The following is a 17,051-nucleotide window of genomic DNA, read 5'->3' on the forward strand; positions in this document are numbered from 1 at the left end:
TAGAATAAATATAACTGTAATTGGTTACTCTGGTCAGTTTTTATAAAATAATTCCGTTTAAATTGCTAAACAGTACATTTAAAAGCATTTTGAAAGACTATATTTAAATGAAAGTTGTAACATAGCTATTAACATGTTGGGGAGATTACTGTGTATAAGTCTTTTAGATTTAATGTTTCAGTAAATAAAATAAGATCATTATTCTGTATGGAAATGTAATCTGAAAAGGTTAATTTTGATAAGCATTTTTTTCCCTCCGTAATTGAAACTTCCCATTAGCATGGCTGTTATTAAAATCTATTTTCCTATAATTTCATTACAGGAATTTATATTCCTATAATGCACTTTTTCCAGAATTTTACAACTTAATTGTAACTGCTGAGGAACCCCTTTACAACACTGATTTTGGGATAGTGTACTAATAACTTCTTTCTAAGCAAGCCATATTACACAAGGCTTTTACCATTTAATATGCCATTTTATGTAAGAGACTTGAGCAACTGTGGATTTTGGTATCCATGGGGGTCTTGGAGCCAATTCTCCATGGATACCAAGGGAGAACTGTACTATTTTTAATGTCCTGCATTGATATCATTCTTTATGTTTTTCAAACTTTTAGTATAATTTCTGCCAATAGATATCTTAGATATAAGGATATAAACCTCAAAAGATGTGATTTTTTTTAACCTGTGCTATTAACAGGTCTTTCCACCCTGCACTAATAGATCAAGGTTCTTTTGTTTACTATAAATTTAAAAATATTTTCTCAGGCCTCAGCAAGGAGCAGTTAAAATATTTTAAAATACTGAATATGAACATATGAATTGTTTGATAAATTTGAATTTATAGGCTGTGATTAGTTTTTCTTATAATTAAGTATAGCTAAGGCAATTGGTATATCTCAGATTATCTGTGATTAATACTTCTATTAATATCATCTTTGGTATGGTTTTCATTATACAGTATATTTTTAAAAAGATAAGTTCTATATTCTTAGTATGTAAATAATTAACCTATTTCCATTTTGGAAGCTAAATTATAACTTAATGTTTCAGTAATAAACAGGGTTCTTTGGTTTTATGAATTTATCTTCTTTTCTTTGAATGTTACTAATTCAAAAGAGAAAGCTGTATGTATTGATCGTGTACTGTGTTTTTTTTTGACAGGTTTCTGTAGAGCCACGTTTTCATTCTGTGTTAGTCCTCTGTTGGTTTTTGTCAATTCTAAGAGTGGAGATAATCAGGGAGTAAAGTTCCTGCGTCGTTTTAAACAGTTGCTAAATCCGGCTCAGGTGTTTGATTTAATGAATGGAGGTCCTCATTTAGGGTAATTGATTATTGATAAATTGTATTTGAATGAAATGTCACAGTACACATGAAATGTCTGGCTTTTTCAGCTCATGAAAATTGTAGATTCCTTTAGACTCCCTCTCTTCTTAAAGCTCTAATTTATAAGTTTTAACACAAACTTTTTGTTAGTTCTGCAACTGCCTTGTATAAATTCTAAAATTTATATTGAAATTGACAAGTTCCAAACTTTGTTTAGAAAATGTTTTAGAATATATCCTGTATCAAATGATACTGTTTTTTTAGCTGCAAGAAAGATCAACTTGCCTAAATATAGAATACAAAAATAACATTAGGAAATGATTTGCCCGGAAGGCTAAGATTGATTTATATGTAATATAAACAATCAATTATTTCACCAAAGTACAGGTACTGTCATGAATCTCAAGGACAGTTCCTCAAGCTCAGTTCATATAAAATAACAAAGAAATACTTTTGTTGACTGTTCTTTTTAACTTTCTGGAATGTCATTATTTAAAATCTGAAAAAAAAATGAACTAAATATTTTCATTGAGGGAAATATACCTTGAGGAACTTTTAATATTTTTATGGTATGTATATGATTTTCTTAAGCAGTGCTATTGTGTCTTCAGTCTCTATATGATTTACTTAGGCCAACTCAGCTCTTCTCTTGGGTTCCACTATTACCTTAAAGCATGAACACAGAAGTAGAAATGGGGATTTTAGATACCAGTGCCTCACAAGACCTTTCATGTTTTATATGACATTTTCCTCTGGCTTCTCTTTGTGCCTCTTTTCACTTTTGTCCCTTCGGGATCTGCCTTCCTGTTTCTAGTGCCTTTTTCTTGCCACGTCTCGGGCCTTTCTGGCCACATGGGTGTGGGTCTCGTCATTGACACCCACTTTCTTCCTTTTCTCCGTGCACATCCTTCCTGTCCTCTGCTGGGGTCCTAGAGTTTCCTCCTCTAGCCTCTCTTCTCTCCTTCTTTGTCTCTGCCATTCTGGGGTGGTTTTGTCTCCCTTTCTAACACATCTGCTTTATAATCTTTCTAGTTCCACGATTATGTGTCTTCATATTTATTTTTCCCATTCATCCTCTAAGACTCCAAGGATCTCTTTGTGAAACTGCTTGAGATTGATCCTCTAATACATTTTTCAGATTTTCCACAATACTTGGGGTGTACAAAGGTACTTGTAGGAGATGGGATGTGTCAAAAGTTGAGATGAAGGAAGGTAGAAGTAAAGGATTGACCTGAGAATAGGAGAAGAGAAGGAGGAAAAGTGAGTTGAGGGTTCTAAGAGTGGTATTTAAAACATTGATTGGTCTCTGTAGGAACTGCCCAAGTGCCACTCAGTGCACCAGGACCCTAGATTCCCTACCCCTGGTTTGTAATTCTTAAGGGAATAACTTATCTTTGTAATGGAAAGGAAAAAACCACTACTTTCACAGTCTCGTGTGACTTTACCTTTCCTGGTCTCTGCTGCTTTTTTCTTTTCTTGTTTCTCACTCCTCTTTCCTCCTAATTTTATCTTCATTTCTACTTATAATTCCCTTCACTGCTTATGATTCAGAAGTTTTCTTGAGTTAAAATTGTACCTAAAGTAATTTTTACGGTATAGTTAATATGTAGGAGGAGTTCTTATATCTAATCTGAGTGTGAATACCAATAAATACAGAATAGCAAAGAATCGAGGAAAATGATTTTTATTTCTTTATACTAAAATGAAATGCTTTTTACTTTCAGCTTAAGATTATTTCAGAAGTTTGACAATTTCCGGATTCTTGTGTGTGGAGGAGATGGAAGTGTAGGTTGGGTTTTGTCCGAAATCGATAAGCTCAACTTGAATAAACAGGCAAGTGGTAATTCTTTTTATGGGTAGTTAACATGAATGCATGCTAACATATTCCCCAGGGAGGTGCACAAATGCAATAGCCCCTATTTCTCAACTTGTCTGAACGTCTCCCTATTGTGCCGTCTTTTAGTGTCAGCTGGGAGTACTACCTTTGGGTACAGGAAATGACCTTGCTCGAGTTCTTGGCTGGGGAGGCTCATATGATGACGACACCCAACTTCCTCAGATACTTGAGAAGCTGGAACGGGCCAGTACTAAAATGCTGGACAGGTAAGAGTGCATTCTTTGCTAATAGTAGATTGAAAATGGCATACCGAAATCATTTTTTGGAAATTTAAATTATACTGACTAGAAGTCCCATGAAGGCAGAGATTTCCTGGTCTTGTCCACTGGGTAGGTAGGCTCTCGTTACTCTGCAGTTTCAGAAAAGCTAGAAACATCTTTACATTTGGGAACACACCTTCGTATTATACCGAAAGCTGTGTCTCTCGGTAAAACAAAAACAAAAACAAAACACCTTTACATTTATTAGAATATCTTTTTTTAATCATCCATATTAAGAATAAGCTGGGTGCAGTAGCTGACGCCTGTAATCCCAGTACTTTGGGAGGCCAAGGAGGAAGGATCACTTGAGCCCAGGAGTTAAGACCAGCCTCAGTAACATAGCGAGACCCCATCTCTACAAAAAATAAAAAAATTAGCCAGGTGTGGTGGCATGTGCCTGTAGTCCCAGCTATTCGGGAGGCTAAGGCAAGAAGATCCCTTAAGCCCAGGAGTTTGAGGTTGCAGTGAGCTATATGATTGCACCACTGCACTCCAGCCCAGGCAACAGTGAGACCCTGTCTCAAAAAAAAGAATGAATTGACCCAACAAAGAACTAAATATTAAAAAAATAAAAAATGCTTTCCTAGGTATGGGGAAGTATTAGGAAGACAGCTTTAAATGAAGGAATTGCCACTGGATTTATGCTATTCCTGACCACATCTCTTAACGGCTTTCTCTCGGAATGTCCATGTATAAAGAAGAAATCACAATGTGTATACCCTGAGCATTATGGAGGAGGTGTTTAGAATTTGGGAAGAGGGAACAACAGGACTTAGTTAGCAGTCACTCTCCACCCTCTGCCATAAGCAGAAGACAAATGTCAAAATATCATTATAAACTTGAGCTTACGTGAATCAAAACGACTTTGATAGAATTAGCCATCTGTGGAACTCTTCCCGAAAATAACAAAATCTCATCAGGGAGCCACCAATCTAAAATGTAATTACTCTAAAATGAGGAGCTGTAACCTGATTAATTGTAACCTTGCCTGTCATAAGGTAACGTTGCAATAGTTGATTCTTTTGTGGACAGAGTATTTTAAAAGAGAGCTGGGCAGTAGAGCGTTTGTGTTTATCCAAAATGCGCGCGTGAGAGGCACACTCCAGTAGTTTGTGGGCATAAAGGCTTGGAATCTAATGTGGTGCTGGATTTAGTCTTTAAAAGAGCTTGGAGGTTAGAAAAGAAAAAGGTAACTATGTGAAATGATGGATATGTTAATTAGCATTATGGTGGTGATTACTTCACAGTGTATATGTATATCAACACATCAAGTTTGTATACCTGAAATATATACAATTTTTATTTGTCAACTATACCTTACTAAAGCTGGGGAGAAAAAAACTGGAAATCAATAAAATCACAGTTATGCGTAAAAGTGCCGAGGTGACTTCCCAGACAACTGTCAAATTCTGTGTTTACCAAACACATAGTATTTTAAATGCTCTCTTTATTGCACATTTAAAGATCACTCTCACTTCATCCTAGGAAAAGCTGTTAGGCATTTCCTCCACCCTGGGTGTGTGCTTTTCCCTGGTGTGTTACAGAAAATCACTTCTCCAGTGTTTAGCCAAGAAACAGCAACCCCTTGGTGAAATTCCTTGATATCTACAGGCTTGCAAAAAACACAAGAAAAAAAGATTCAAAGGAGATTTAAAAACCTAGAACCTTCCATCATTGGAAACATAAGCATATTTTGTTCTTGTGTGTTCCTTATTAATTTGCTGTTTGTAAAGAGCAGGTGAAAAAAAATCATTGTTTAATATTCCAAATTAAATAAGGTTTTCCTATATTAATTTATTTGATTCTCAAAACAACACTGTGGGTGGCTCACGAAGCATCGTTATGACTATTTTATAAAGGTGAAAATTGAAGTTTGTAGAGACAATGGGAGTAAGAGCAACTAATAATTTTTGTCTTCCTGGCACATCTACTAGTTGCTTTACTTTATATATTGTCTCATTTAATCATCACTGTACTCCTAGAGATAGCTAATATTGTCCTCTCCGTTTTTCTAGTAAAAAGGCTAAGGAGGTTTTTACATTATCTAAGTTATATAACTAATAAGTGATCGAACTGGCACCATAAACCAGAATGCCGAGGTTTTTTCTCAATATTGCATTCTCTCCCCTTTAATGCGTGTAAATGCCAAATGGGTCCTGAGCTTCTGGCCTGTAACTCTGCTTTGCTGGGGCCAATATTCGTCTCTTCCTCACTCTATCATCTCTTGCTGCCACTTTCTCCTGTTTCATCTGCTCCAACCATTTCCTTTGGACGGGGGAGGTATAACCTGGAAGGTGCAAGGAACTTAGCCAGTTAACATTCACATTTCTTCAACTGTCTTTTGACCTGAGAAGTAACTTCAGCTATAAGGAGCTTGACTTTTATGTCTTCAATTACAGTTTTCCCTGTTGGATATTTATAAAGTTTAATTGTTTTGTTTACTTGTATTATACCTGTTTTCTGCATTAGAATCTAAGCTTCATTAGGGAAGCCTTATTCACCCTTGTGTTTCCAGACCCTGTCTGTCATTTTGGGATGCTCAATATAGTATATCTGTTGCATGGATGAATGAATGAATGAATGGGTGGATGAATGGCTTTTGGTGCTCAAATATAAATTTCTATATAGTATTTTCATGTCAAGAGTTGAATAGTAGCACTATTCAGTTTACATATCCTAACATATATGTCTATTGGGGAATTTTCTGGGAATGTTGATTTTTATGCAAAGATTCATTCGCATTAGTGTTAATGATACACTAGGCTCTGTTTAAATACTGATCTTGGGATTTTCCTGTAGGTTCTATTACTGGTTTCAGCTGTGTTATGCTTTTCTTAAAATTCATGTGTTAATAGTACTGCTTTTATTGATAATGTTCTTGCCTACTTTTTCTTCCCAAATCTGGAAATTATTATTTTAGGTAGAAGACTGGGCTTATTCTGAGTTGATTGCTTTCCTCTAACACCAAGTGATTCAATATTTGCTTTGAAATTAATACTTATAGCTAATTGAAATAAATTTGCTTCAATTACATATTATTAATATTTCCTCATTAATCCCATCCTTATATTCATTCTTTCTTAATTTAAGAAGGAATATTTCACTAATTTTCTTTTCATAGGTAGTATGCATTTATTTAATCTAGGACATTGTTTTAGAATTTTGGATTGTGAGTCATTGGTATTATAATTTGTAATCCAATAAGTAAATAATGAGCATTATTTGAAAAGTAGAATAGAAAAGTCAGAATACATTGCACCTAATGGAGAAGGGGAAGTGTTATTACACAAGTACATTTTTTACTATGGGCCTGGCCTTAAAACATTTGGAAGCCACTAATAAGAGAAATGGTACGATGTGGAAATCATAAATTATAAATTCAGCGTTTTATGAAATGACCAAAATTCCATCTCTTTCCCCATTTTGGCTGTTTTAAGATACAATAAACCATAGTTCATGAATATAAATATATATATATGTATATGAGATGGGAACAGTTTATTCAATTTTAAAGGACTTTTAGAGCGAAGATTTTTCTTCCTTCAGGTGGAGTATAATGACTTATGAACTCAAATTGCCACCAAAGGCTTCTCTACTTCCGGGACCTCCAGAAGCAACAGAAGAATTTTATGTAAGACTTAACCCTTTTTCTATTTGTCATTTGGAATGGGGGTAGATGTCTTGAAAAAAATGAGAGAACTCATAAGATATGGTAACATGTTTATTTAATTTTATTTTTATTTTCTGGAGTATGCTACTTAGCTACTTACAGTCCTCTCCTTCGGACTATAAGTAGGTCTAGGTTAGAGTCCTTCTGTGACCACCCACACTGGGAACGTGAACTTAGCCTAGTCATTGGCCTTCCTGAGCCTCTGTTACTTCATCTCTAAAATGAGGCTACAGAATTGTGAGGATTAAATGACATAACAAATGTGTATAAAGCACTGGGCATGCAGTTCTCCCTGAGTATTCTCCCTGCCTGTTTCCTTTTTATCAGCAGTGCTCCAGGAAGGCGAGCTGGTAACAGTTCCCTGATAGCTTGTACTCAGCTTCTGCATTGGCCAGGAGCACCCATGTGATTGTTAGGTATTAGCCCAGCTCCCTTAAACAATCTCCAAGCACACCGATACTCTGGCCAGAATATTGTACAACTTCCCTCTTACTGCTTTGCTTGCTCTTTGAAGGGGGCAGTAGGACAGGTCTCCGGGTTAAGCCTGTTGACCCACATAAAACAAAGGAAGAAAGAGCCCACTTCATTCTGTCCCTGCCACAAACCACAGAGGACTAAAGTTTTTAGACATTTTTAAAGATTCAGCATTCTGATTAAACCTCAAAGCAGCGGAGATTTAAAACAGAACCTGACTTTCAAAGGATTATTCTCTGACTCATTAAGACTGTTTGATCTGTGAAAGCTTATTTTTCCCTTTAGGAAAATGTATCTGTTTATTTTACAGTTGAAATCTTTGTTTTGTCATTCATAAAATTATGATCTTGTCAAAACTAAGGCAAGGGATGATAACCAGAAATACGGGGCTGTTCCTTAGAGAAGATAATTACATTTTTAAAACTTTTTCTGATATAAAAGTAGCAAAAACTGCTTCTAAAAAATTCTGAAAATACAACATTATATGATAAAGAAAATAAGTCACTTATAGTAATATCACCCAGAGATGATCTCTATTAAAGATTAATATATTTACTACTTTATTCCAAGCAGCATTTTTAGTTGTAATATTATTCTGACTATAAACATAATACATGTTTTTATAGAAACCAGTCTTTTTCTTAATTGCATTTTTATAAATGTCATTAATTTTCTTTCCAAAAAGACAAAAAGGGGAATTCTTTTGTTCTACATACTTCAAAAATATCTTTTCCCTAGCATATTAAATAAAGGTAGATAATTTACTTTTATCACTTACATATAGTCACTAAATATGAGGTACAATTGTAAGAATGTGAAAGGAATCTAATTGTTTTAGTGCAAAAGGGTTTTGAATGAAACTTTATTTTTTTAAAACTTATTTTTATAGTAAATGGATAGCATACTTTAAGATTACAGATTAAATGAGTGTTCTAAATGGCCCTGACTAGGGCCTGAGCACCCTCTTGCTGACACCAGGAATGCACTTTACTGTGTATGACTTTTTCACCTTGAAAACTGCAATAAAAGTAAGCTAAACCGTCCTTCTTAGCTTGAGTGTATGAAGCTGTGGGTCTTAGGCAAATCACTCAACTCAGCTAAGCTTCGGGTTTGTTGACTGTAAGACAGGACAATTAAAGGGGTACCTATATACGAAGTGCTTAATCATAGTATCTGGTGCACAATACAGAATGTTAACTCTTTATTACTTACCTTCCTGACCCGGCTAAGTGACTACATAATAGGTTAATAAGTGATATCAATAATTTTGTCCTTTCTACATAGAGGTTATTTCATTTTCTTCTGAAAGAGGTTGGATTTTTATCTTTGAATATTTTTACCAGACAAAAACTTGGGTTTTTAAGTGTAAGTTTCACATGGCATTAATCAAATGACATCAATTAATTAACTGACAATTAATTCATTAATTAATGGCATTAGTGATCATTTAAAATATTTTCTATGCTGCGGAGAAAATATCTGAAAAACATTTTTCTTTTCTACATTTTTTAGATGTATTTTCATTTTTTGCGATCTTAACTTGTGAAGATGCAGTTTTTAGTGTTCAAACAAAGAGATCAATAGAGTGGATTTGCGGGTCAGTAGTGTTGTGTGTAACTTTGGAGTTCCTGCCCTCCACTCCTTTCTTTGATGTAAAATTGCTTCCCCGTATTGTGGTCTAACTTTGAAGGATGGAAGATAGAAATTTAAAAGAGTAACATACTGACCTGATTACCCACGGGTGGAATTGAATGTAAATTAGCAATGAGATTCCTTTGGGAAGAGGCTAGTCAGGAAGGCTTTATGTAGGGAGGGATGTTAATTGAATCTTCAATTAAGTGTGAATAAACTGATGCTAATTGGTAAAAAGCAGTGAAGAGACATCTGAGTCAGGCAGAAGAGCTTAGGAGGCCAGCTTGCATAGTGCAGACCATTTATAGGAAAAAATTTCGAGCTGTGTGACATGCAATATCATTTGATGCAAACATTTGATGGAAGGCTCTAAATATGAGGCTGTTTAAATGTTGCGTACATTTTTACATGTTGAGAAAATGTATTCTTTCAACAGGATATTAAAATTTGAGTCAAATAGAAAGGGGGTATGGACACTTTTGGCATTTAGATCATTTTATTATTTAAGGGAAATATTTATTTACATGATTGTATGACAGTGCATTAAGCATTTAAAAAACTTTTTATTGAATTATATCTACAGAAAAGTGCATATATCATAAACATACAGCTTGGTGAATTTTCACAAACTAAACAAACCTATGTAATCAACACTAAGGAGAGCATTCAAGTACCCCATGTGTCCCCCTTAGTCACTATACACACCTCCCACCCCAATAACCACTATCCTGACAGCACAGATTAGTTTCACCTGTTTTTGTACTTTGTAAAATAAAATCATTTTTGATGCCCTCTTGTTTCATTATCCTTTCACTCAACATTGTGTTTGATTTATCTACATGGTAGCACAGCTGTAAATCATTCATTGTCATTGTCCCATCATATTCCATTACACAAATATACTGCAGTTTGTCATTCCTTCTATTATTGAATGGATGCTGCTGTGAACGTTCTAGTACATGTCTTTTGGTGAACACACGTTGGCATTTCTTTTGGGTATATATGTAGAAGTGAATTTCTGAATCCTGTGGTATTAATGCATATGTTCACCTTTAATAGATACTATCAAATAGTTTTGTAGGGTATTTTTATCAATGTGCACTCCCATCAGCAGTGCATGAGAGTTCTATAGCTCCACAGCCTTGCTAGCACTTGGCACTTTCCATTTGTGGTTTTCCTTCTAGCCATTCTGGTGTATATATAGGATAGTGGTACTGCACTGAGGTTTTAGTTTGCACTTGCCTGATGGTTGATGAGCGTGAATACTTTTTCATCTGTTTATGGACCATTTGCATTTTCTCATATTTAAATTTCTAGTTTTTTGCACATTTTTTATTAGATTGGCTTTTACTAATTTATAGAAATTCTTTGTATTAATATATTTAGGTATTTGATCTTTTAAAAATTTTTAAAAAGGCTTTTATGGATTTTTCTAAGAATTTAAATTAAGGATTCCAAAAACCAAAAGTCTTTCAAAGAAAGGAAATATTTAATCTATTTTGCATAGTGATTCTTTTATCTATTTCATTATAGCCATTGCCCTGTCTCACATGTTGCAGGAATGGTTCCATTTCTGGAGCAGTAATAACTGAGTTGTATAAATGCCAGCAACAATAATACAGTGTAGGTTTTTTTCTCTTTTCAGATGACAATTTATGAAGACTCAGTTGCAACTCATCTTACAAAAATCCTCAATTCTGATGAACATGCAGTGGTCACATCATCTGCCAAGTGAGTCGTGGAGTTTAAGTCATGAAATAATTATATGGTGAAATTGAAGGGGAAGCTGGTTGCTACCATTTACGTCATTTCTTTGTGATTTTTCTGTTCAAAAAATATCTGTGAAGTAGTTTATAGAATTAGATGTACTAAATTTGAATTGATTTTTTAAAATCGCATTAGCATCTTATTTACACTGGAGTATATTTAGAGGGTATATTTTTTGATGCTTAATTTGAAACATTTTTGTCAAAAAGGTATAATAAGTGTCTGGAGATTAATTAACCTAAATGTCTATTTAAGGAAGTATCTCTGATTAATTATAATATGGAAAACACATTTTATTGTAATTCATTATTTCCATAACACTACTATTCAGGAACTGTTTACATCAGTATAAGGAAAGCAATGATCAGGTTTTTCAAAATGACATTTCTCAGCATGTTTACATTGCGTAATTATATTTTAATTCAGAGTTATCAGATTTTAGTTAAGTTGATTCTGTACGTGGAGCCAAAGCTACTTACTTGATGTTATTATCCCAAATGTTGCCTGGCTGGAATTTAGAATTTAGTTTTGAAGCATGCTATGCTGATGTCGAGAGAACTGGAAAGCCAACTAGAGGAAGGGGGTAAAAAAACTGAAATTTTCAATTGATAAGCAAAAGGATGCTTAAAAGATGTGGCTTAGCAAGAAAGTATTACTATTGTGCAGAAAAAGAGGAGAAAAAGAAGGGGAAGAAGGAAAGAAAAGGAGTGGGAAAGTGGTGAAGGAAAAATACACAAATTTTGGTATATTATGTACTTAATTTGTAAAAAGTCTAGAAAAGACAAGATAAATCATTATAAACAAATTTGCTTGTGACGAAAGTACAACTGTGACAATTGCTTTTGATGACACACCCTCCAGGAATAGGAAACAGAACTGAACAATAGGAAAAAGAGTTGAATGGCTTAGGACACGGGGAAGCACACTGGTTGACCCAGGCAGAGGCCGGCCTCTGTTTCAGGCTGTGCTGCTGGTTGATTTATGTTTGTTTGTTTGGATGGTTTTTTTTAATGAATTATATTGCTCTATGGAGAAATGTACAAATCTCTAGTTTGTCCAAGGCCTCAGCATTCCCTATTGTATTTCTTATCCCAGGCCCAATTCAAGCACCTAAGTTAATTTGCCTGTTCCTTGTAGACGTTTGAGTTTGCTACCTTTACCCTGTGAATCAAATGTGTCTTTATAGGACATTTCAGAGGACATTGCTAGGAAAGATAGAAAGTCGAAATGGTAACTTATTTAAGGTATAACAAGTTATAAAAGAATTTTTTTTGTTTTAATATAGTTAAGTAAATATTTTATCTGGCCACCTTTTATAGTTTGGGTGTTAGCAAAGCCTTTATATTGACCTTCATGTGTTTGATTAACTGCCTCCTATACATTTTATGTTTTTAATTAAATGGAATTCATGTTATGAAATTTTGGCAGATGCAAACAGGATGGTTATGGCAGCCACACCTTTCTTTCCCTGTCATTCTTAATCTTAATACCTGTGTAGTCCCTGGGTAGTATAATATTTTTAGCAGTGGAAATATTTTCTGAAATAAAATCTTACACAGAATTCCAATATTAAAAAAATTAAAATTCTGTTTTTTGGTATTAATAAATTGAATAAGATTGAATTATTAGTCACCGATGAGAAAAATTAAGCAATAAGGTTATAGATGACAGTTAAAGTCTTATATTCAATGCAGCTTCCAATATTTCTGTATCTTATTTTGTTTACATGATTGTAAGGAAATTGTCTTCACTTATGGCAGAAGATGCTTTAGTCTAATATTTGCACAAAAACTAGTGAATTCTAAAGTCAAAGTTAATGTATTATTTGTCTCTAATGTTTCTAACGATCATTTGAGCATTTAAAAAATTATGTCCTGTATTTCTGAATGTAATTTGAATCGAGCATTTGTAGGATCCTTGAAGTATTTCTGGAGAATAGTTTGGAAACCACTGGAATAAGCCACAATGTTGTGCTAAATTGTGATAAATCCGGGGTCCTAGCTGAGACTCCACCGTTTGCCAGCTTTGTGATCTATGTCTGTTTTTACAAGTGTAAGAACGTAAGGATTCCTCCCTCATGGAACTGTTAGGAGAATTAAGTTGAGTAATAAAATAAATATAGAGCTCATAAACTACAGGTTACTATATTAAATTATGTATCATCACCTCCCGTTTTACCCAATTACATTTCAAACTTTTTTTGACCTTGGTCGGACTCCTTGTCTAAGGAGTCTTCTCCTTGCTCTTAGCCCTAGGTTTGGGTCTCTCCCCAGTAGCTTACTTCCCTTTGGGCAGATTCCCTTCCAAACCCTAGTCCCCTCTTATCACTCATCTGTGTCCCCAGACCTGCCTGGCTGCCTGCCTTTACAACCCCAGATTAAAATTCTAGAAGATTGCCATAAAGAGGTTCAAGAGAGAAAAGAGACGACAATATGTAATAACTTTATACCAGTAATATATTTTTAATTTTATTTTTTATGGACATTTTCAAACATATAAAAGTAGAAAGGCTGGGATAATGATTTCCCACCATACCCATCACTCAGCTCCAGTATTTATATACATTTTGCCACCTACTCGCCACTTTATTTTGCTACAGTAAGATTTGCTTACAGTATCTCTAAGCAAATCTCAGAAATCGTTTTATTCCATTTTTGGTATACAGCCATCCCTGAGTATCCATGGGGGTTTGGTTCCAGGACCCCCCACAGATACCAAAATCCGCCAATGCTTGTGTCCCTTATATAAGATGGTATAGCGTTAATATTTGCATATAACCTACACACATCCTCCCATATACTTTAAATCATCTCTAGATTACTTGTAATACCTCATACAATGTGAATGCTATGTAAATAATTGTTAAACTGTATTGTTTAGAGAATAATGACAAAAAAATAGTCTGTACATGTTCAGTACAGACACCAACAATCCGTTGTTTTTTTTTTTGTTTTTTGAGTATTTCAGCCTGTGGTGGATTGAATCTATGGACATGGAATCCACGGATATGGAGAGCTGTGTGTGTGTGTGTGTGTGTGTGTGTGTGTGTGTGTGTGTGTACACCATATATATGTATATATACTGTGCGTGTATGTTTATATATATTATTAATATATATTATATATATAACTTCTTTAAAGGGCCAACTGCATGTATGTGTGTATATATATAATCTTTTTTAAAATTTAAAAAATAATAGTTCTCATGTGAGGCAGACGTGATAACCCTTACACTACAGAAACCAGACAATAATAGTTCTCTAATGCCATCAATATTACTCAGTCCATATCCCATTTTCCCCCCGGTTATCTTGAAGGTTTTTTTTTTTTTTTTAAGCAGTTTATTTGTTCAAATCAAAATCCAAACAGGGTTCACACATTGCATTTGGGTGATATATCTCTTTAAGACTTTTAAAGTCTACAATGCTTCCCCTTGCTTTTTTAAAAAAATTCCTTATTGAGGAATGACAAATATAAAGTGCCCAAATCACAAGGGTACAACTCAATGATTGAAAAAAATACTACACACACACACATGCACACACACACGCTTATACCTACTACCTAGATAAAATAAAGAATTGCCTTCTTAGATGTTAATGTCACTTATTTGTTGAATGATCGAGTATTAAGGCAAAATGTTTTACCCCTCCTGTGCATGTTTATATTTATTTCATAAATAATAATTCCCAGTAGCCTTAACTGTTTTCAACTATTTTTAAAACGTTGAAATGCTTATGGAAAAGCTATATTCCATTAGCGTAATTATTAATAATATGTGGGTTAACTTATATAGTAAATGTAGGTTAAGTTAAAACATCATTTCTTTGACTTTGAAATTTTATCAATTCCATATGGTAACAGGAGTTATCTTCTGAGAATCCCAGCTCTAATTAGCAATAATAGGTGCTATTTATTAATAAAAATGAAAAACAGCATTATTAAATAAGTTGTCTTTGGCTGCAATATATGTCTCTCTTATTTAGTCAGTAGTTTTTAAACTTTTCTAGCTTTAACGGTCGGAGTTAATTAGGTTTTTCACTCACTCATTCTACTCACCCCCAACTTTTAGAATAAATGCAACTTGTTCTGTATATAAACTTTCAGAAAATGGGATAACTGGCAAGAAGATTGGAGCCATTGTCATAGAGGTGTAGAATTTAGATTTGGAATCTACTTTAGAGATAATATAGGCAACCCTCTCATTTGATAGATGAGGTGAGGTTGTTGTTAAAAAATCTTTCCTCAGAGCACATACATAGCTAGGAATTTTTTTTTATTATGCATTGATACTTCTAAATCATCTTTAATTTCTAATTGGAACTTTTTATATTAGATGAAAAATGAGTTTTTCAGGTTCTCATCGGATAACCCTGTCTGCCAATCCGTGATTCTGTTGGACAGTTTATCTTAGTGTAGTGTTTGCATATTTTATTGTCGTTTGCCCATGTTTAGAAAAAAATAAGTGGAAAGCTGATAAATGAGGGTACTGCTACTAGTAATAAAGAAGTATAGGTCTCACAATATAATATAGTTGAGATGATGGTAGAAATCATCAAACGTATTTTATTAAATGTGGACTGCTATGAGCCTCAACTGAATATTTGGTGTACACAATTGTTCAACTTTTAAGGAAGAGAACAAGATTAAAGAAATAAAATATTGGAAATATCTCATCAAAAGTTCTGACAGATTAAAGATGTAATTAGGGATTTAAAAAATTTTTAGCTCTATGGGAAAACCCACATTCCACTTTCATTTATTGGATTTTTGCACATGTTTTCTGGAAGTCTTTATGTATAAAGTAGGAAACTCTGTGTATAGTTAGAGAATTTCTTTTGTGTTACCATAGTAAATGCATCTTAAAATTGTTTTTTCTCCAATATGCAAGCTCCGAGTTGGTATGACTTTGACATCATACTATTTTTAAGTATGTATTTTATTTCTATTCTGAAACCTTTACATTCACTATTTAAGTGTAATAGGAGGTTAGTTCATTCCTCCAGAATATAAATATCCTATATTCCTTCTGGAATATGGACCGTAATGGACCATCAGATGGAGCATTTCTCTGGATTCTTCCCACACGTATATGGCAAGCCCTCTCCTGACTTTGCTATTCCCACTCTGCAGCTCTCTTGGCCGCGGGTTCCACAGGATCCTGCTGTCTCCTTCAGCCTCTGTCTGCCTCAGAAACATGGCACAACCGAGGAAGGGCACCTCTCTGCCCCTCTCATTCCTAAGCTGTTGGACTGAAGGGCTCTGTTCCTAGGAGTTAGTAAACTACTCCTACTCCTAATAATATTATGCCATATGCAGTTTTACAAACCCAAGAGAAAATTATATCAAGATATTGTTATTATAATGGCAAGAAAAACCTCTGTTTTCGAGTTACACCAAGAGTTGAGAATGCCAGTATCTCCACTCTCTCAAAAGTAGCACATCTTAGAGAAACTGTCAGTAAAACCCAAAGAAGAGATTTCATGGTAGCCTGACTTATTTTTTTTTTTTTTTTTTTTGGAAAAGAGTCTGGCTCTTTTGCCAGGGCCAATGTGAGTGCCGCGACGTCAGCCTAGCTCATAGCACCTGCCTAGCACTTTCCCCTAACCAAATGAGCCAGAGTTCCAAGCCACTGACTTATTTTTTTTTTTTCATTGAGGTTTCTTCCAAGTGATGTGCACTACATCTATTAATAAACTTGTTTTTCTCTTGTTAATCTGTTTTTTGTTATAGGTGTCCCACCTAAGAACTATGAGGTCTCTCCTCCCCAACATCTGTCCCTACCAAGCCCCTGAAACTGTTTTTTAACATCACCAATAACCTCCACGTTTCAAAACAAACACTGCCTTTTCCATCCTCTTCTTCAACCTCTCTTAGACACTTGGCCGCTCTTTTTCTAAACGTACACTCCTCTTTGAGTCTGGAAATTGCCATCCCATTGTTCTGCTTCTCGCTCTCTGTGCTCTTTTTTCAGTCTTCCTTGCTAGCTCCTTCTCTCGCTGACGTCTAAATTCCTATAGAACT

General features: G+C 34.6%; 1 protein-coding gene across 1 annotated transcript in view; it reads left to right on the forward strand.

Moving 5' to 3' along the window:
- Nucleotides 1-17,051, forward strand: part of DGKH (diacylglycerol kinase, eta) — a 174,771-nt gene that overhangs the window by 99,962 nt on the left and 57,758 nt on the right. Inside the window, exons 10-14 of the mRNA XM_012648226.1 lie at nt 1,124-1,326; nt 3,053-3,161; nt 3,292-3,431; nt 7,032-7,116; nt 10,907-10,992. Coding sequence (XP_012503680.1) covers nt 1,124-1,326; nt 3,053-3,161; nt 3,292-3,431; nt 7,032-7,116; nt 10,907-10,992 — 623 coding nt within the window. The remainder of the gene's footprint in view (nt 1-1,123; nt 1,327-3,052; nt 3,162-3,291; nt 3,432-7,031; nt 7,117-10,906; nt 10,993-17,051) is intronic.

The sequence above is a fragment of the Propithecus coquereli genome, unplaced genomic scaffold (genome assembly GCF_000956105.1).
Source record: "Propithecus coquereli isolate 6110/MARCELLA unplaced genomic scaffold, Pcoq_1.0 Scaffold11, whole genome shotgun sequence".
NCBI classification, from domain to species: Eukaryota; Metazoa; Chordata; class Mammalia; order Primates; family Indriidae; genus Propithecus; species Propithecus coquereli.